Below are 21,959 nucleotides of genomic sequence, written 5' to 3'. Positions count from 1 at the left end.
GTCTTCCAGCCATGCTTTGCATATTAATAGTAGTATACTTTCACTAGCCGCTCTCTTCTGGGAGTACAGCTCCTCAAGGAGACAGTTTTCTAGCTGAGTGTAATGCAGTGAATTGAAGGAGGAAAGGATGTAACGTGGATTCTCTACTTATGCCATCTGGTGTGGACAGTTGCAAGACGCTATGAAACTCTTTAGTTGTCTGATGTTTGGCCTTACCTGTCAGAGGGCAGAGGCCCTGGGAACAGATGCAAACTCCACACACACACATCCACAAACCCTATTCCCTTCCCCTCCCTTCTTCAACACACATGAGGCACGTCATGATGCTAAGGTAACCGCCCACCCTCAGAGGCCTTACCTGTCGGCTTTCTTGATCAGGATGGCCCTGAAGATGTTCTCGAGGGGCGTCTTCTCCCGCTCATGGGTTGGCTGCACGAAGGGGTGCAGGGCCACCAGCGAGAAGCCCTGCTGGTACAGCTCCAGCAGCTGGGCGGGCAGGTCACGGAGGGAGGTCAGCCTCACGGCCGAGGCCCGTGGGAGCTCGGCTGGGAGTGGAGAGAGGGGAGGCTCATCAGAGACCCACCCAGACCGGCCACCCCACGCATCCACATCCCTCTCCCCTCAGCTCAGCAGAAAATCTCCAGGTCGCCTCTCAGTCACATGAGTCTATTCCCATCTTAACTACTGTCTTCAAGGGGACCTACAAAACTGCTGGTTAATTTCCAACTCATCCGTAGGTACTGGAGACTGGATGGCTTAAAATTAGAGCCAGGGCTTCCCTGGTGGCGCAGTGGTTGAAAGTCCGCCTGCCGATGCAGAGGACTCGGGTTCGTGCCCCAGTCCGGGAGGATCCCACATGCCGCGGAGCGGCTGGGCCCGTGAGCCATGGCCACTGAGCCTGCGCGTCCGGAGCCTGTGCTCCGCAACGGGAGAGGCCACAACAGTGAGAGGCCCGCGTACCGCAAAAAAAAAAAAAAAAAAATTAGAGCCAGTTTCTCAGAGATCACACTGGAAAAGTCACTTCCAGCCCCTCAGAAAATAAAAAAGAAAGAAATGAAGAAGGAGGATCACAAGACGATGACAACTGCACACAATCGTAAAACTGCCGGGTGGCAAAAAGCAGCAGCAAAACAAAGTCCAAAGACAGACTGGAACAACATTTCTGTGCCACTTAAGACAAAAGGGTAATTTCCTTAACAGGCAAAAAACAGAAGCAAGAACAAAAACAAGAAAAATGGGCAGAATATATGAACAGGCAATTTCCTGAAAAGCATAAAAGGGTAATCAGTACTTGAAAGGACACTCAAATTAACTCAATATTAGAACTATGCAAAACAAAACAAATGTTTTCTCCCTGTTGAATTATTTTAAAATCGGGGTTTAAAAAAACCTTTTTGAGAAGGGCAGACAAGATATCAGAAGTCAACAGATTCAAGTGACAAGTCTTCCAGCCCAATCCCCCGCCCCTCAGGCTCTTTCCCTAGAGGCAACCAGTACTATCCATTTTCTTTTGTATATATGTTAATAATCGCTGAATCTGTGTACAAATAAGTTTATATATCTATCTCACTTTTTTTACACAAATGGTAGGATAATGTTACAACCCAGCTTTTTATCCATTTTTATCAATTAACAGTATCCTTTTCTTGGAGAGCATTCCATGGCAGTACACAGAGCTCTTCCTCATTCTTTTTACAGCTGCACAAGTGTTCCACTGTGTGAAGTACCACAGATTATCCAAACTTTTGCTTTCATAAGTAATACTGCAATGAAAAACATCACTCCTACATGATTTCACATGCATTCATGTACGGTATACCTAAAAAAGTTAATTCTTAGGTGTGGAATTGCTGGGCTCAAGATAAATGCATTGTAATTTTTTTAGAGACTGCCAAATCTCCTCCACAGTGCAGTAAGGGCTTACCTTTATCAGTGAGGTACAAAGGTTATTTCTTTTCCCACGCCCTGGCTAATCTCACAACAAAAAATATGATCCCTGTGAGGTGGTAATTTATATTTCTCATTATGTAATTTGTACTTTTTCTTATTAAACATCTCATGTTTAAATGCTATTTATGTTGCCTTTTCTGTTAACTGTTCAAAATCTTTGCCTAGTTTCCTACTGGGTTATTGGTCTTTTGTCTATTGATTTGTAGGAGCTCTTTATATATTAGGAAATTCATTTCTTATTTGTAATAACAGTTGCAAATATCTTTCCCAAATTATTGTCTTTTGACTTTGCATGACACGAGTTTTGCCATGAAGAATTTTTTTTAATAAATTTGAATTTATCAATCTTGCCTTCAATGGCTTCTGAGTTTTATGTCATAGCAGAGAGACCCGGAATATAAAACAATTCTCTTGTGATTTCCTGTAGTAATATTTCAGTTTTTTCATGTAAATCTTTGCTCCATTTGGAATTTATGCAATATGAACTCAACTTTTCCCACCCACCCCCAGTTTATCCATTTTTCCGCATTGATTTGAGATGTCACCTTTATCATATATTATATTCTTAAGTATATTTAAGTCTATGACTATGATCTATTAATCTATTCTAACAATTTTAGTTTCATATTATGTTTTAAAATCTGGTCCGGCTATTTCCTGAATCTTCCTATCTTCCTGTTTATTTTCTGAATCTTCCTGTTTCTTCTCAATTATTTGTTTTTCCAAATGGTCTTTAAAATCAGGTCATCAAATTGTCCCTCAAAAAAAAAATCTTGTTGATACTTTTATCAGATCATGTTCAAATTACAGCTGAACTGAGAGAGAATGGATTTTTTTCTTTTTAACCATTTTTTAAATTGAAGTATAGTTAATTTACGATGTTGTGTTAGTTTTAGGTGTACAGCAAAGTGATTCAGTTATACATATCTATATATGTCTGTTTTTCTTCAGATTCTTTTCCATTATAGGTTATTACAAGATATTGAATATAGTTCCCTGTGCTGTACAGTAGGTCCTTGTTGGTTATCTATTTTATATATAGTAGTGTGGATATGTTAACCCCAAACTCCTAATTTATTGCTCCCCCTCACACTATTTGATTATATTTTTAATCCACAGGAATTGGAAATTGAAGCCAAACAATATTTTACAGAAAGTTAATAACATCAACCTCCCGAGAATGGATATTTTCATCACGCTGCAAGTTTCCATCCAAGAACATTGCATGATTTTCGTTTATTCAAGACTCTTTAGGGGTCCCCTGGGTGCATATTAAAATTTTCTTCACATAGATACTGCACACTTGTGAAGTTTATTCCTAGTTATTTTATATTTTATTGCTATTTGAATTGTTTTTTTTTTCTCCTTTTACTTCTATGATCTCCATTGTGGGCAAGAATGTTGGAGAAACAGTCATGCTCATGGCAGCTGGCAGTGGTGAACCTTTCTGGTATTTTCCCTCAATCCTAAAAGTGCATTTGCACTTTGTCCAGCAACCTCACCACTGAGTTTTATGCCTGTGGCTGGACTCCTAAATGTTTCTCAAGATATATGGGCAAAGTTATTCACTACAGGGTCATCACAACAGCAAAAACCTAGAACCAAGGAGTTCTTCTTTGGAGGGCTAGCTCAACATTGGGACACCCCAATGATGAATCCTCTGAACCATTAATATGTGTTACTTGAGGATGAAAATGTGCCCAAGACCCATGACTAAGTTAAGAGACAAGGTGTCTAACAGTGTTTATCGTAGGATACTTCAGTATAAAAAAATTCGAAGGATAGATAGACATGAATAAAATTTTTTTCTGGAAGAAATAACAAAAACATCAATATTGGAGAGACTGGAGTAGAGAGGTGAGGATGAGAAGGTAGTTTTTACTTTATTTTGTACTTTCAATACTATTACCGTCAATACAGCAATCATTTGGGTGGAGGGTTCATGAGACATTTTAATTTTCTTCTTTACATGTGAAAAATATTTTAAATTTTAATATATTTTTAAAAACACTGTGTTACTTTAAAACAAACTTAAAAACAAAATCTAGGGGTACTTAAGAATACTCAACATCAGCCACTGTAGCCCTCACTTCCATACATCAGGCAAGAAATTTACAAGGAAGAAAAATCTACAGCAATGATTCATTCTAAAGCAAGTGTCCAGCATCCTGGAGAAATCGCCCTGAATAACAGTGACAGAGATAAGGCTGGCCAGGAAAGCTAGAGAGCATGCAATCTTTGCCTTGAAGAGTATGTTCTACATATGCCGCCAGATAGAAAAAAATCTTGAAGGTAAGTCTGGAAAGATCGCTGAGCCCATCCACACTCCTAGGCACAGCAACCCGGTGGGCCAGAGGGGCAGCCTCTCCAAGCCTGCCCCACCATCCAGCAGCAGAGGCAACACCCAAAATCCTTGGAAATGGAGACCCTTGGGCGCCACCCCAGACCTACTGAATCGGAATCAGAGCCATCTATGGCTTCACAAGCCCTCGAGGAGATTAAAAGGCTGAGAACTACCTTCTAGAGGGTTTCCTCTAGAGGAGTGCCAAAGGGCAGGGAACCTTTGGATCTAAGGCCACACACCCACCTGTGACCTGCACCCCAACTCCACAGAGCCAGGACCCTGGCCATCCCTGCCGTGGCAGCCCCAGGCCCACTGCGGGGATCCGCACAGGCTTCTCCCCCAGTCTGTGTGCACCCCCAGGCCCAAGGCGGCACAGAGACTGGGGGAGGCGAGTGGGGAGACACTGCTGCGGGGGCAACATTTAAGGAGCACCAAAAACTCAGTAACCAGTACGAATCAACATTAAACGCAATATGTTAAAAAGTGAACATGAATGCCGGAAGTCCATAATGAACAAACTATCAAAAATTTTACTAAGGACAGCATCCGTCTTATTGATTTTTCTTTTGCCTCAAGCTCGGCACAGCCCTGTTACTAATCTCCTCTTTGTAAAAGACGTTGCCTCACCCCAGTGCCGGCCCAGTCCAACATCTCTTGCCCTCTTGTCCGGGGCCCTGCGAATGACAGGAGTGGGCCTGTATGTAGGCTGCTCCAGGGGAACCAGGGGCAGGTCTCCTGCGCTGTCGGGAGATGACGAAGCAACAGAAGTGTGTGTGTCACAGACACTGTTGTTTTATTTAAAAAACTGCATGAACTTTTGGTAGGAGTGTAAGCCCTTCTGGAGGGTAATTTTATAATATCCATCAGACCTAAAACTACCACACGGCACAAAGATCCCCTCTTCTTTGATAAAACTGTACATAAAGAGCATCTGTGACCTCAAAGTCAGTCTCTACGGGTCGGTACTTTGTAAATGTTTCTAGTATTTCAGACTCTTTCTGCTACGGTAAAATAAACCTGTGCCAAGATTTTGATAATTTGTATGTTTCTTTCCTCTTATGCATGATCCTATAATTTAAAAAATGAATAAAAGCAGTTGACGTGTTTAGAAGACTTGGGATTCTAGGATCAGCTCTATGTTCCTCCCTGGCATCGATCCTGGGCCTGTGAACGGTCAGTTTCCGCGTATAAAACGGAGATGACAACGTGGGCCTGTCTTCCATCAGAGAGTGGTTGTGAGGATCACACGGAATCCTTACATGTGTAAGGAGGTGTGCGTAATCGATGAAGCTCCAAACAGCGGAGTTCAGTGGTGCTGGGAGTGGCGGACGGACTGGTCCGCTGCAGCCGCTGATGACAATTCGGTGCTGGGGCATTAAACCCTCCCCATCCCCGTCCACAGCCCTTCACCTCCACGCTCCAAATCAGTGCACTAAAAATATTAATCAACCACTTTATAGCTAAATGCTTCCTGAATGAAACAGAATAACTTTAAAATTTTTATCTTTAAATCTAAAGATGTATCTCCTGTCAAAACTCAGCAATTTTATAGCTTTAATTTTTGGTATGCATGCTATCAAAGTTGAGCTTCATTGGTTAAAAAACAAATAAAAATGAATCTCAACTATCCTATAATTAAAAAAAAAAACAAACAGCGCCAACTGTAAACACGATTAAAGGCCTAATTTCACGTTTCTTTTTGAACCTTAACCTTAAAAAGAAACCCTGGTTCTTGTAAAGTGACCAATCCCCCAGTATTACTACTAGGAACACAAACAAGGGAATGACTTATCTGTTTGGATGAACATACCAATCATGGGCTCTTGGGCTATTTCTCACCCCACCCATCAGAATGACCTCTCCACTATTTTTGTTTTGTAATATTTGCCTGATTTCGTTTACAAATTACATAGTCTTGGGCAAGTCACATAATTCCCACCCCATCTCTTGGGTCCCTCATTTTTAAAATGAAGACCCCAGACAGGCAATTCCAAAAGGAGCTTCCAACTTTAAAATGCAATGACGTTATGATTTCCATTTGGAGACTAAGGTACAAGTCTCTAACTAAAAAGTGACATTGGAAGAGAATACAATAAGTGTTTGAAAGAGTCCTCCCAAACCAGAGCCAAAATGAGAAAAAGGCACAACCACATGTTTGGGTGGGTAGAGAGATGGAAACGGAGGCAGGAAAAGAATCTGCTGCTGGTGCGGCAGGATAAAAGTCACTGCTGGAGGTGAGGGCACTGATGGGGCTGTCTTGGCCAGTGTCACCCTCCAGTCTGAGGAAGTGTCACCAGTAGGGCCCAACACCCATTTGAAGGTCACACTTTTCTCTCCACTTTCTAAACTGCTTGTTCCATACACTTGGTTAACAGCAATCAGTCTGCAAGCCGGGGTCCAGGCTGGACATCCCCGTGCTCCCGCCCAGGGAGCTGTCTTCTTCCCATATGGGCACTCATGCTGCTGCTGTGCGAAGCCCAGTTCTCCAGCCTGGCAGGGGCTGGGTCTCATCCTATGACCTGTAGCAGGTCTGGGACAGATCCCAAGGCCAGGAACTGGGGCCCCAGGGCCCAGATGGATAAAGTAAGCAAGAGACAGAGCCAGGGGATGAGCAGTGAACACGGAGGGCCCACCTCCCCAAAGGGGTGGCATCTTGTCCTTCTGGCCTGGCTACTGCCAGTGGGCACGTGGGTGCCCTGGTTACTGCCAATGGGCACCACTGGTGCCAGAACGTCTAATTCTTACCTTCAAGAAGTCAGAAATCTTGATCCTCATAGAAACTCTCCTAATCTTTAGATTTGGCAAGTAAGTCCTATTTTATTTTCAACCCCATGTGGCCCAAAGCCGAGACCTGGTAGGTCACAGTGTCTGGCTGGGGCATTTGATAAACGTGGGAGGATGCATGCCCCACACCCTTCCCATCCCTGATGGTGGCACTGCCAAGGGATGGTGTGACTGCCAGTCTGGCAATGACCAGCTTCCCAGTGTGCTCATTCCCCCATCATCACGACTTATCCAAGTCTTCAAGGACATGTCCGCAGGTATCTGACACACGCCTCTATTTCCTTTCTACTTTCTGTCTCTATGAATTTGACTACTGGAGGTACCTCATACCAGGGAAATCATATATTTGTCCTTTTGTGACTGGTTTATTTCACTTAGCATAATTTCTTCAAAGTTCATCTATGTTGCAGCATGCATCAGGATTTCTTTCTTTTTTAAGGCTGAATAATATTGCATTGTATCTATATATCACATTCTTTTAAAACTGAAGTCACTTGATTTACGATGTTGTGTTAGTTTCAGCAAAGTGATGCAGTTATACATACATACATATATGTATATTCTTTTTCAGATTCTTTTCCCTTATAGGTTATTACAAAATATTACGTATAGTTCCCTGTGCCATACAGTAGGCCCTTGTTGGTTATCTATTTTATAGATAGTAGTGTGTATATGTTAATCCCAAATCCCTCCCTCTTCTATACTGATGTAGACATGAACAAAGAGGTTAGAACCACATAACTATATTTCAAATCCCTTGGAAATCTTTTTTCCCTCATTCAATTACCAATAAGAGGCTTTTTAAAAAATCAAGACACAGAAAGTGGGCTTCCCTGGTGGCTCAGTGGTTGGGAGTCCGCCTGCCGATGCAGGGGACACGGGTTCGTGCCCCGGTCCGGGAAGATCCCACATGCCATGGAGAGGCTGGGCCCGTGAGCCATGGCCGCTGAGCCTGCACGTCCGGAGCCTGTGCTCCACAGCGGGAGAGGCCACAACAGTGAGAGGCCCGCGTACCGCAAAAAAAAAAACAAAAAACAAAAACACAGAAAGTACTGCTAGAAAGGTATTTTGGGTAACATGAGAGTCCAAAGGTTTTGTTTTGAAATAAGTGGGGTTTTTTTCTTTCAGAAAATAACTCCATATAAATAAATAAACCATTATTCCAGGAGTTTAAAAAGAAAGGAAGGAAAACAGGGGAAAAAGCATAATCCACAAAACCACATATTTCTTAACACTCCTGGGATAAAGGAGATTGTGTTTTTGCTATGACTATGTTTGTTTAGCAGAAACATTCTGCAGCCCTGTTTATTCCCTGGAAACGAAGCCCTTCAGACATCTGCAGAAGAGCCAAAGCAATGTTTCTGCTACTTCAAACTTCATTATAGGGAAACTACCAGCTTCCAACACAAGAAAGAAAGCACTGTGCACGATGACCTCACGTCTCACTCAAGTCTCTACAGCAGGCAACACACGCTGACCCTCAACAGTTCCTATGATTTTGCCCAGCACATTTGTGACTTTAACCTAATTATTCAAAGTCCAACTTTGCTTTTCTAATTACATCCACTAATGGATCTGTCAATACCAGGGAGCCCAACAGGACACTATCTCCCCGGGGTCACTTCCTTCTCGGGTGAAGCTGATAATGACACTGTTCAACCAAATCTTTTTTTCTCTAATTTCCTTGAAGGCCACCATTTCTATAACATCAATCTGGCTGGACTTTGCAGTAGATCCAATTTAGCAAAAAGCTAAAATCAATCACTTTTCGATGTGGGGTTTTTCACTGTATAAGTAAAAAATAGGAATTCAATTTTTTTTTTTTTTGGCCACGCCACACGGCATACGGGATCTTAGTTCCCCGATCAGGGATCGAACCTGCGGCCTCTGAAGTGGAAATGCGGAGTCTTAACCATTAGGCCGCCAGGGAAGTCTCAGGAATTCGATTTTTTAAATAATGTTTGCAGCCCAGGTCTTCGGTGTTATTTCTAAATCTGTGGCATAAAACTTTCATTTTAGGATTTTCAAATTCAGACTTCTGTCATCTTGTTATCAAATAAACCCATGTTTCTGAAACTTAAAAAAAAAAAACACATCCAGACTCAGGAGACCACACCATTAAAACACTATTTATTCTTTCATATTTTGTTAATTGGAGTGAAATTCACCTAACATAAAAATCAGTCATTTAAAAGTGAACTATTGGGCTTCCCTGGTGGCACAGTGGTTGAGAGTCCGCCTGCCGACGCAGGGGACACGGGTTCGTGCCCCGGTCCGGGAGGATCCCACATGCCGCGGAGCGGCTGGGCCCGTGAGCCATGGCCGCTGAGCCTGCGCGTCCGGAGCCTGTGCTCCGCAACGGGAGAGGCCACAACAGTGAGAGGCACGCGTACCGCAAAAAAAAAAAAAAAAAAAAAAAAGTGAACTATTCAGTGGCATTTAATATATTTGCAATGTTATACAACCATCACCTCTGTCTAGTTCTAAAATGAGGAAACTGCATATTCATTAAGCAGTTATTCCCCATTCCTCTCTCCCCCAGCCCCTGGCAACCACCAATCTGCTTTCATAAAACACAATTCTTAACACCTTAACTAAATCATGGATAAACTCAAGAGGGAAATCTCAGTAGAAGTAAAAGCACTTTTTGAAGCTTCCATAAACCTAGGCTCCTACAGGTCAATCAGGCAGTAATTGACAAAGCAACAGATGCTCATCAAATGAGTTCCTAAGATGCAGGCCACTGGTCCACAGATGCTTGTTAAACGTCAGACTATCAGACTCTGTGACAAAAAGGGGGGTTGTAAAGGGGAGCAGAGAGTCAAGCTGTTATTGGTTTGCTTGTCATTCCAAAGAGTCACACACAGTCACTGAATTACACACACACACAATATTGTACTATAAAAAATTCAATGTCTAGGTGTTTGTAAGGAGAGGCCCTGAATAATCCCTGTTGACGATACCCATTGATCAAACTCCGAAGATGGCATGATGGCTCATCCCACCTCACCAGTCCATTTTGTCAGAGAAGACACAGGCTAAGATTCATCAGGAAAGCTTTTCAAGAAACACCAGGCACCGCGCTGCTTAGATCTCACAGTGGGAGTATTCAGATATTAAAAGCAACCAGCTAGAAACTGAACCCAGAGTATTAATAAAATATTTCACACACTTAAAAGTACTTTTTATAGAGAAGAGAAGACATGAAGGATTACCAAGTCTTCAGAATTTCTAACCAAACTCATCCACACCAGATCCAAGAAGAGCTTAGCATGAGTCAGAAGGGAAGCTAGTTACCAGTATTTTATGCCATTTTCCTAACTGAGCATGATAGCACTGTAGCTGACACTCTTGAAGTTCTCTTTTGATTTTGAGAATACAATAAACTGATTGCATCAAAGACCAGCCACTAATGACTATGTACAAACAATATGGAAATGAAACTATTTAGAATGTAAATGAGACCCTATATGGATTTCCATGATAAAGTCTCAAGGCTTTGCATAAAAGTAATCAGCACTGAAAATCTTCAGCGGTGGAAGTGTGGCTAGTCCAAACTGAATGTGCCACACGTGTAAAATGTACATGAGATTTCAAAGACTTAGCACGCAAACAAGAATGTAAAATACCTAAGTAAAGAAGTTATTTTATATTGGTAACACACTGAAATGACAACATTTGGGATAGTTGAGGATTAAATAAAATATACTAAAATGAATTTCTACCTGTTTTAAATGTGGCTACAGGAAAATTTAAACTTACATATGGGGCTCACATATATTTCCACTGGACAGCACTGCTCTTACGATTACTTACCAATCACTTGTTGTAACATTTATCACTATTTTTAGTTATACAAATTATTCATTTAATTTTTTTTTTCCGTCCTTCCCAATAAACAAGTTTTGCCAGGCCAGAGCCCAGGCCAGGTTTATTCGCCAACAAGCTGGCCAACCCAGAGTGCCTGGAGAAACCTCATTAACAATCATCGTTATATGAAGAAATTCTCCACTGATTGGTACAGCCACACGTCACGACCGCACCAGTACTTTTTCCGTCAAAGAAAGGCCAATGCAAACTGCCCCCTGCAGTTACTCAGGGTCGGGGTTGGGGGGGGGTAGTTAACTCTGAGGTCCCCGCTCTGGGCTCCAAAGTAAATTAGCCACCATACCAAGATGAAAGAAACCATAAATAGTCCTAGAAAACCATCACCCAGTGATGAACTTTTTTTCTTAATCATGGTAAAATATACATAAAAATGTACCATTTTAACCACAGTTAAGTGTACAATTCAATGGCCTGAACTACATTTGCACTGTTGTGCAACCACCACCACCAGGCACCTCCAGGAAACCTTCTTTTAACCAACAGTGTCACCTGCACTTGCCACCCAACCCTTCACCTCAGCCACCCAAGGAGAAAGGACACCTCACCTCCATCCTTCCTTCCTCTCTCCCCTCTGGTATGAGCAGGAGATACAAGAGCAGCAAGGAGAAAAAAAAAAGCTGCTATGAGTCATAATAATTCCCAAATGTGAAAATCTGCCACTGGAAAAAAATCAAATTTGATATGACAACAGAAGCAAAGGAAGAATGTAAAAAATTTCACTTTGCAGAGGCGGTCAAATGACAGCACAAAGATTATGCATCTTAACCCCAAACAGCATAAAATGGAAAAAAAAAAAAAAAAGGAATTTCCCCAAAAGTCTGGTGCCCCAATGGCATAAGTGCACTTCAGTTTGGCATTTACACAGGACACAAGAGAATATTACTACTTCTTTTTATCCTGAGTCATTATTATAAGGGTCTCCACTCTATAACAGAGTTTTACATTGGTATGTCAATAAAGTCTTTACCTAGGAGAGTATTTTTTATTTCAGAATATAATACGATAAAATAATACACTATAGAAACTGTTGGAAAGCATAAAATTTCATCATGCACAAGACTAGTTTTAAGTGCTTATGACAGAATAAATCCCACTCTCTCCAGGCTTAGTACAACTTCTACCCACAAAGGAAGCCCACTCGTAGGTTCAAAGGCACGATCCCCAGACACACCAACAAATGCACATCAGCGGATTCTCCTTTCCTTGCTGTAGTGGAGACACACCACGTATTCTGTGGCACAGTCAATAAGCCATTCACGAACTTACCAAAAGTTCCATATATTGCAAATATGTGTATGAATTTTATAATAATTTATAAGAAAAATAATTTATAATTTATAAGAATTTTATAAATAAAATTCTTATGTGTATGACATCACAAAAGATTCAACAGAACTCAAATGAGGACAGGACCAGCCAGGTCTCATGCTCTAAAAAAGGCTTCGAGCACCTGCATTTTCAGCTTTGCATGAACAATTACTACGTTCACGTGCAAACTCCCAAACTGGTGCGTGGAAATAGAAAATCGTACACACGGGCTCCGCTAAACAATTTGCATGCAAAATTGTCACCAGCACTCTCCAGTTTACTTTGTGCCATATAAGATATGGGGGTCTGTGACGCCTCGGGAGGCTGATTTCAAGAGACATTTTGGTTCCCACTATTAAAAGGGGGGCCCCTGATGGTGTCTGGGGTCTATGTATGAATATAAGTCCCTCCCAGGTGCCTTCTCATGTAGTTCAGTGGAAGAGCGGAAAAGCTTGAGAATGAGATTAAGTAGAATAATGGGCAACAGATATTCTTCAGAATAATAAAACAGAGAGGAAACATGGTAAAAAAATAATAATAATTTGTATTGACACCCGGAAAAATGCCATCTATCAATGACAGTTTGTACAAGAAGGGAAAGATGGATATTACCCAGGCAGTAAAAAGGACTTCCCTGATTCGGCCAGTGATACATACTGAAATGGACCACCCGGAAGCTTCGCCTTGGAGATTGCCAGTGAGGATCTGATAGGGATCTATGTGCTCGTAAGGCATCTTAAGTTTTCTCTAACAGTTCCTCCCTCCCTTGTTCCTTCCTCTCTTCCACTTGAAATGCAGTTAGTGTGAACTGAGATACGCTGGAAGTGTGAAAAACACACAAGATTTCAAAGACTCCGTAGAAAGAAAAGAATGTGAAATATCTCAGAGTGTTTTACTGATCACATGTTGAACTGATAGTATTCTGAATATACTGGGTTACATAAAATATATCCTTAAAGTTAACTTACCTATTTGAATTTTTTTAATGTGGCTACTAGAATATTTTCAATTAGATTCATGCCTCATGTTATATTTCTATTGGACAAGGTCTGTTCTAGAACCTCTTGTTTTAAATTTATTTATTTACTTACTTAAATCTTTTATTTTAAACTAATTTCAGTCCAAAAAACATGATCCCTTCTCTAATTTTATTTTAAATTAGATCTATGGCTCACATTATATTTCAACTGGATAGGCTTGATCTACAACCTTTTATTTTAAATTAGTTAATTATTTTATTTATTTATTTATTTTAAACTTATTTCAGTCCAAAAAAACATGATCCCTGCTCTACTTTTATTAAACTGCCAATTTAACTCCTTACTAAGCATCCGTTAGCCACAGCCATCAGTAAGGTCACTTCTCTTCCCAAAATAAACCTGTTAACACCAAGGAATGGGGCAAAGCTGCCAGAATATTTACAGTGTGGGATCAGTGAGTCACCTGCCTTCAAGCACATTAAATCTTTTCTTCTTACTCATTGTCACTACTCGAAATTGGAGGAAAAAAGCAAAACTTCCTACAATCTTCGCGTTCGATGTTTTGGTCCCTGAGCCCTTGAATATTTGCTCTTGGAGACTTCCTAGTATCACAATCACACCAGCTCCTAAAGTGTTCACTGCTCTGGAGCAAGTGGGTTTGCAGCCTTTTTCTGTCCCTACTCCATCAGCAGCTCCAAACACCCTCCCAAATCTCACCTCTCTTCCCACGCGGGGAATCTCAAACTGAGCATCTCACCTGCAAATCACTGCTCTGGCAAAACCGGAAACAGCTGCAGAGGCCACCAGCCAGCCAGCATCACGACTGAGATTATTCATATCAGAAATATCACTAGACCTGTCAGTCTATTTTAAGTCCTTGGAAGTGCTTTGGAGTGGATTTTCTGGATGATTTATGTTACATTCCAGAAATGCAAATTCTCCCTCATGCACCTAATAAACATCCCTGTGGTCACGTTTCTAGTTAACAGAGCCGTCTCCCTTCCTGGGATTCCTTGCCTGGTTCCTTTGAGGGTAGGATGAAGGCTTCATGGTATTCTCAATTCCCACATATTAGTAAGAAGTGAGTATTATTATTACTTTGTTACCATTGCAGTTCAGTCTGTCCTAATTCTAAACAACGTATGCAAACAGAGCACAGAAACCTGGAATTGGATTATAGGGTAGAAAGTTGGTGATGTCTCAAAGCTGGCTAAGGCAGAGATGGGTGGTGTAGCGGCCAAGGTTGCACTTCTGTGGTGTAGTGGAAAGAGCGCTGGGTTGGGGTCCAGGAGTCTTTTAGAGTCCTGATTCTGCTGCTAGCTCTGTGTCCATAGCCAGTCGTTTAATCCCTGGGGACATCATGTTATGATCTGTAAAATGAGGGGACTGGCTTAGGTAATGAGAGAGACTTCACAGTGTTGAGGTTAAAGGCATAGGTTCTGAATGCCTGGGTTTGAATCTTGGGTCCACCACTTACCAGCTGTGCAACCTTGGGAAAGTTACTGAACCTCTCTGATCCAGAGGTTCCTCATTTTTAAAATGGAGATAATAATAATACATAGCTCAGGGGTTACCTGAGTTGAAATCTCAGTGCCACCCCTCACTAGCTGTATGACCTGAAGTCTGCCAGCAGCCTGGTCAGGTATGAATGTCTCTCACACCTTTGCTGCATCCAGGGACTTCCGTAGGCAATTAGTTTCATCAAATAACACCAGGCAGACATCAACCTGCCTCTAACTGCTCCTGAGACAGGACAGGTACTCTGAACCCAGGATTAACAAACACTAAAAAAACTAACCTAGTATCTGTTCCCCTTCTTAGGAGACCCTATTTTCAAGTCTCTTTCTTTCTTCTTTTTTATTTCCCCGTAAGAAAACAAAACCAAAGAAATGGCTGGGAGATGAGGAAGAGCGAAATGGCAAACACAGCTCCTGGAGCTCCAGTCTGCAGGGACTGAATGGATGGCGGTGATAGGCACTGCTGGGTGTTGGTCATGGTGGCTGCAATGAGCTCTGTGGCATCTGAAAGGAAACGGTAAGTAGGCCACTGGCTATGAGGTCTGCAGTTCAGAAGAAGGTGAACTCTGAGTTGAGGATACAAGTCCAAGAATCATCTACTAAGCATAAATGCTCACTGAGGGCCTGGGCTCAGATAAGCTCTCGTGACGAGAGACCACGCAGAGGGAACAGCAGGCCTACAGCCGAGACGGCCAAACTCTCCACATTCAGTGGCCAAGCGAAGATGGACAGATCTGCAAAGGGGGCAGAGGAGCAGCCACAGAGGTAGGGAGAAAACCAGGAGAGCGTGGGAGAGAAGCCAAGAAAGAGGGAAGAAAAAGCAAGAGAAAGCTTCATAAGCGATCCCCCTCTGACCCAGGGCCCCGGGTCAGCCAAAGCCCTCCTGCCTTCTAGGACGCCCGGCCTGGTAGACTGTACCATACACCTGCGACCTTCCTCTGCAACAGCTGGGCCCAGTCCCAAACCTGCCAATGCCACTTATACTGGCTATAAAGGGGAAATTTAATCAATCATTACACAAACCGAAATAGAGTGAACGAGAGTTGTTTCTTAGGATTCCGTAAGAGAGAGCTACTACGAGAAATGGCTGTCAAAGTGGATGAGAGAGAGAAAATAATAAGAGAGGAAGGGAGAAGTAACTTTTAAGTGTACAATGTTATACTCCGATTGCTTTGTGTGCATCGGAGGTCTCCCTCTATCTTAAAAAAAGTTTTAATTGAAAAATTTAGATGGTATATTGAGGGTTAACACAAAAAGATAATGTAGATCTTTAATCAGAAACATGATCAAAGAGCACATCCCCACATCTAAGAGACAGGTACATGAATGTACATTTCTGTGTTTGATGCTAAATTAAATGTTTAAGGCATATTACATATATATATATACATATATATGTGTGTGTGTGTATATATATATATATATATATATGAATGATTCTCTGTACAAACCGACTTTTTTGATTTACTAACCAATATTGGTCTCAGCTGTGACAATGAGGGAGCGGCCAGCATTGCCAAGCCCTTCAGTAAGACAAGGAATAGGAAACATCCATCCCGGAGTTTAGAGACAGCTGTGAGTGGAGAAACGTAGCTAAAGTCAGGCTGGGGACAAGTCAACTGTCATCTGATGACCCTGCAGCCTGTTCTTCCCCAGCTATCATATTCTTTTCCACTTAGTGTTTTAGTGCTTTCTAACCTGCCTTCCTGAGAACCATGGTTTCCAAGGATTTTATAGCTAAAGGAGCCCTTAAAGACGATGATGACGATGATGATGGCTGTGACAATGATAGAAGTATTTCAGAAATAATACTAACAACAGTGATAACAATGATAGCTAACTTCCATTGAACATATATCTTATGCCAGACATTGTTTTATTTGCTTTACATGCATCCTCATTTAATTATCAAACCACCCTTGAGCTATGTATTATTATTATCTCCATTTTAAAAATGAGGAAACTCTGGATCAGAGAGGTTGAGTAACTTTCCCAACGTTGCACAGCTGGTAAGTAGTGGACCTAAGATTCAAACCCAGGCATTCAGAACCTATACCTTTAACCTTGACACTATGAAGTTTCCCTAATTGCCCAAGCCAGTCAGTCCCCTCATTTTACAGATCATAACTTGATGTCCCCTGGGATTAAACAACTGGCCATAGACACACACCTAGCAGCAGAATCAGGACTCTGAAAGACCCCTGGACTACACATCATGATCTTTTCACTGTACCACAGTACTGTAACGGGTGTGGCAGGCTCAGAACAAAAGGATTCCTAGAAACCAATGGACACCGTCTCCTTGCTTCTGCACAACTGTGGCCTCCATGGTGCTCCTTCCAAGGTTCTGCGTTTTGTTTCCGTTCCATCAAGAGTCAACTGCTTGGATCAGTGTTTTCCTTGAAAGGCTGATCACAACAAAGCCTTTCTTTGAAATGCAGCGTTTATTTCTTCAATGAATTTGGCAGTGTAATCACGATGGAAAAAAAAAAGTACAGCATGGATGTGTGCACCATGTTCACAGGCAGGAAATCTACAATTCGGGAACCAGAAGAATAAGAAGGGCTACCTAGTGATTATAAATCACCATCAGAAACCAAACTTGCTTCATTTCAGGGTATGGCACACGAAAGTAAAGCAACTGTTTAAAAGCAAATCCAATATTAAAATTTAAATTTGCACAGTGATATTCAAAGACGTTTATAAAGTGGGCACTGACGTAATTCAGGTGAGCAAAGGCAAATAACATGTTGCTGATCTTCTCCATGTCCCTGGACTCCTGCCCACAGTGCAGAGGGGCAGGCAGAGGACAAAGGTCAAGACCAGGAGGTCACCAGGTGCCTTGGCCGACCTCTACAAAGAGTTTGAGCAATACCTGGTTTGAGAATCCCCTGGTATGTGGCGGGGTGTGGGGGGGGGGGTGCCACTGTAACGAGGTTTCCGCATTCACCTCTGCTCTCCTCGTGTCATTACTGTTAATGCTTTTCCAAAAGCCCATGTTCATATACCTTTACAGGCTCAAGATTTGACAGGAATTCCCGAAGTGCCCTACGAAACGGTCTGACCAATTCACCGTCCAATCTATGCCTATTTCCCCACATTACTAATCCAATAGGTGAAAAATGATTTTGTTGTTTTATTCTGAATTTCTATAACTGGTAACGAGGTGAGACTCTTTTTATATATAATTATATATGTCATACTCTTCAGTTAAGATTCCTGCTGCCCATTTTCCCATAACCAGGCTTATCCTTTCCTTACTGATTTGCAGTAAGATTTTTCTCTAAGATGGGTACTAGTCCTTTATCTGTTATGCATACGGGCATACCTCATTTTACTGTCCTTCACAGATACTACATTTTTGACAAATTGAAGGTTTGTGGCAACCCTGCATGGTCACATGATGGTTAACACGTTTTTGGCAATAAAGTTTTGTTTTGTTTTTTTTGCCACACCGTGCAGCTTACGGGATCTTAGTTCCCCAATCAGGGATTGAACCCGGGCCCATGGCAGTGAAAACCCCCAGTCTTAACCACTGGACCACCAGGGAATTCCGAGCAATAAAGTATTTTTTAATTAAGGGATGTACACAGTGTCTAGATATAATGCTTCTGCACACTCAACAGACTATAGTATAAACATAACTTTTATATACACTGCGAAAACAAAATATTTCTGTGACTTGCTTTATTGTGATATTCACTTTATTGTAGCGTCTGGAACTGAGCCCGCAGTACCTCTGAGATGTGCCCGTATTGCAATTTTGTTTGTCTTTTCCTGACACAAAAGTTTTAAAAGTGTACATGATCAAAACCTCTAAAACTTTAAGGCTTCTGGGTTACGTAGCATCCTTTCTAAATGAAAGGATTGGGTTAATATCTTAAAACCCCATTTATAGTTGAAGGTGATGCCACTAACCCCTAAGATAGATGAGTGCCTAGAACTGGGTTTCCGCTACGGTGCTAGGCAGTGCTTGGCCCCCGGAACAGTCCTGGACACATGTGCTGAGGTCCAGGAATAGAGGGTCTGAGCAGGGCCAACAGCCCCGTAAGAGAATGAGTTAAATATCCAGGACCCTCTTTCTTCTGAAGCTACTGAGATGCCTTTCTTCTCCGCCCACTCAATACTATTCAAATTTGGATTGCAGATTCCTTGCGTTCACGCCTAGTAACATATTTTTCCCGACAATTCAAGAAACACACACATTGTTGGAACTTTAGAGTCGGAAAAGACTCTCATTTTGCAGAAGGGGAAACTGAGGCTTCTCCCCCACTCCCACCCCCGGACCCACACTATTTGGGGACTGCTGGAGAGAGTCACAACAATACCAGCAGGACCGTCGCTGCCCATGTCCCTGTGACCCCCTTTCCTAACTGGCCAGGAGGAATTACACACCTGAACCACACCTCATGCACTCCTTGGCTCCAACCACTATTTCCTTCCTGACGATTCCATGTGGCCCACACTCCTAAGTCTCCGTCTCCTGAGCTCCAGACCCACATCTGCAGTTGGTCCAGAAAAATCTCTATCGGCAAATCCCACAAGGCATCAAAATTCAACATGTTCCAAACAAAACCCATTCATGTTCCCAGCACTTGCCCTGCCTCCTGCATTTTCTCGTTTGGTTTACAGCATCACAGCCGAGGGTGACAGAGACAGAAATCTGAAACAACACAGATGCCTCCATCTACCTCTCGCTCTCCTCTACAGCCAATCGGCCGCTGCATCCTATCAAGCCTCTCTTGAACTCTCCTTTATGAGGCCCCCTCCTCTGCACTGCCACCGCCTCAGCCTTCCTGATCTCCACGATGCCTCCAGGCTGCTCTCCATACACTGTCTACACCAACTATCTGAGTAAAAAAACACAGGCTGGCACACCTTCCCCCCACAAAAACCCCATGGCCCCAACGTTTGGTCCAGTGGTCCTCACAGGGGATGGCTGTCTCTGCTCATCACCACTTTGGGTAAAGGCCAAGCAAGCTAGACAGCTACGGTGCACAGGGCCGCCCCACTAAGAACTGTCCTGATTCCCACACGTTTTTTGAAAATCCCACTGGATATTCTTTGTAGATGAAAAGCCTGGCTCTAATTACCAAAGCCTGGAATTTCACTTTGCTTTACCTATCAACAAAAATAAGTTTGCACGGTTTACTATACACTGAATCTTTTAGGCATGTACTCCTGTGTAAACCCAGGGAGATCAAGGGCCTATTTCTCAACACAGCTGCTGAGCACACCCACAGCATCACGATCACCTGAGGGCGGGGCGGGGGAGGCTTGCTTACGATTGCAGACTCCCGGGCCATTTCCCGATCTACTGAGTCGGATCTGCATCTAGACAACCAGGGCCATTTCCTTCCTTTGCTCCCTCACGTTTGAGAAGGATTGTGTGAGAGGCTTCAGGAGCCATGTTCTGGAAAAGACTGTGGGCAAAGGGTGAGCTCGCCAGGAGATAGTTCCCAATGGATCAGTGATGCCTGCGTGGTGGCGGAAGTGGGAATCCACGCAGACCAATGAGATCCCCCCTACCTTCTCTCCTCTCCCTGTCTGTCCCTGTCTGCCTAGAGAACCCCTATCATCTTTCACAGCTCTTTCCAGAAGAAGCTTCCTCAGCCTACCCCTCAGCCTTCCTCCAGACATCCCCAGAGCTCTCACAGTTTCTAAGTGCCTCCCCCAGAGAGGCTGGAACTTTGTCTTGCCCATTTAGTCCCCTCACAACTGGCCTCCTCTTTGCCTAGCTGATAACCAGAATTCAATAAATACTCAGCAAACGAATAAACAACTAACTAGGAGAGAACGAATACAGAGTCAGTTACTGGGAAGGACAAATGGGTAAAGCTGCCTCTTCCTCTGCACCATGTCGCCTCCCCCAAGATCCCTGGTCCTCCAAAGAGCTGGCAAGACAGGCTGACAAATGAGGGCTGGCAGCCAGCGAAGTCCCCGCTCCGGTACCCGGCCTTGTCTCGGCGAGTGATGGAGACTCCAGGCGGGTGGTCGGGCACCAGTGGGGTTAAGGGAGCAGCTGCAGAAGCATTTGCAGAGCCACCCCGGTTTGTTCAGGTGGTGTGTGGTTGTGAGAAAAACTTGCTCTGTGATGATTTTCTGTAACTGTCACTTGGAGGAATGATGTTATTTTTAGGGGGCAGGGGACACCAAGGAGGCTTATTTGGCCAATGAACACAATTTGTTCGCCTGAGCTTTGCGTGTGGGTGTGAAAATCCTCACGCTAGAACCTGGGCGTTTTCAAACCCACAGGGAAGATGCTCCATAAACAGGTCAGGGGCGGGAAAATAAAAACCTCAGGATGACAAGCGCACACATTAACCCTGGAACCAGGCGAGGGGCCAGTGACGACAGGCAGGAAAACTATGAAGCTGGCCATATTTAGAGATGAGGAAAATTCTGAAGAAGGGACATTCTGCCCACAAGTTTTATTAGGAGAGGACATTCATGCCAGGCATTTATGGTCCCCAAAGCCCAATCTATTAGCACTGGGGGAGAAGGTGTCTGCTATATTCAAAGGACCAGTGACACTGAAAATTCAGGGCCCAGAGAGGTCCACTCTCCTCTGAGCTCACTCCCCCAGCTCTCAGATAATCAACTAATAGAGTCCAAATAATCTAATCACGAAGTAATAAATGCACATGGCAAAAACACAACGGATATCCTACTCAACAGAATTAGACATCAGCTGTTCTGTCAAGATGGTAATGAAACATCAGACAATCTGTGAGAATACCATGCCAAGAAGGAGAAAGACAAATTGGGCCCCTCCACTCCTCATGGAAATTAGAAGGTTCTAAACTAATCAATTAGCTCGACATCCCCACGCTCTCCACCCCATCTCTGCATTATTATTCCTCTTCATGAAATTTCCCGGGAATCCACTTACTATTCTGTGGTCGCTAATATCAAATGAAAATCAAGTTCTCTGCTGAACAGGAGAGAAACTTCACATTGTAATGTAAGATGAACTGATTAAGGGCACTTAATCTACGAACAGCTAATTCTCAAAACCTCGAAGTGGAGTGGAGGAAAGGTCAGGAAGGAGGGATGCAGCTTAGTTTTGATCACACAGAAAAATGGGCTCTGCCACTCAGCAGGCTGCCTTATTAACAATTACAGTAATGAGGGCTGTGCGCTCTGTAGGTTAGAATGAGGACCCAATCTTTGGAGACCGAAGATAGA

General features: G+C 43.0%; 1 protein-coding gene across 1 annotated transcript in view; it reads right to left on the bottom strand.

Moving 5' to 3' along the window:
- Nucleotides 1–21,959, bottom strand: part of RFTN1 (raftlin, lipid raft linker 1) — a 204,784-nt gene that overhangs the window by 126,528 nt on the left and 56,297 nt on the right. Inside the window, exon 3 of the mRNA XM_032631078.1 lies at nucleotides 359–545. Within this exon, the coding sequence (XP_032486969.1) occupies nucleotides 359–545 (187 nt within the window). The remainder of the gene's footprint in view (nucleotides 1–358; nucleotides 546–21,959) is intronic.

The sequence above is a fragment of the Phocoena sinus genome, chromosome 4 (genome assembly GCF_008692025.1).
Source record: "Phocoena sinus isolate mPhoSin1 chromosome 4, mPhoSin1.pri, whole genome shotgun sequence".
Classification (NCBI taxonomy): Eukaryota; Metazoa; Chordata; class Mammalia; order Artiodactyla; family Phocoenidae; genus Phocoena; species Phocoena sinus.
The sequence above is the reverse complement of the archived record's forward strand: the minus strand, read 5'-3'. Positions and strand labels throughout refer to the sequence as shown.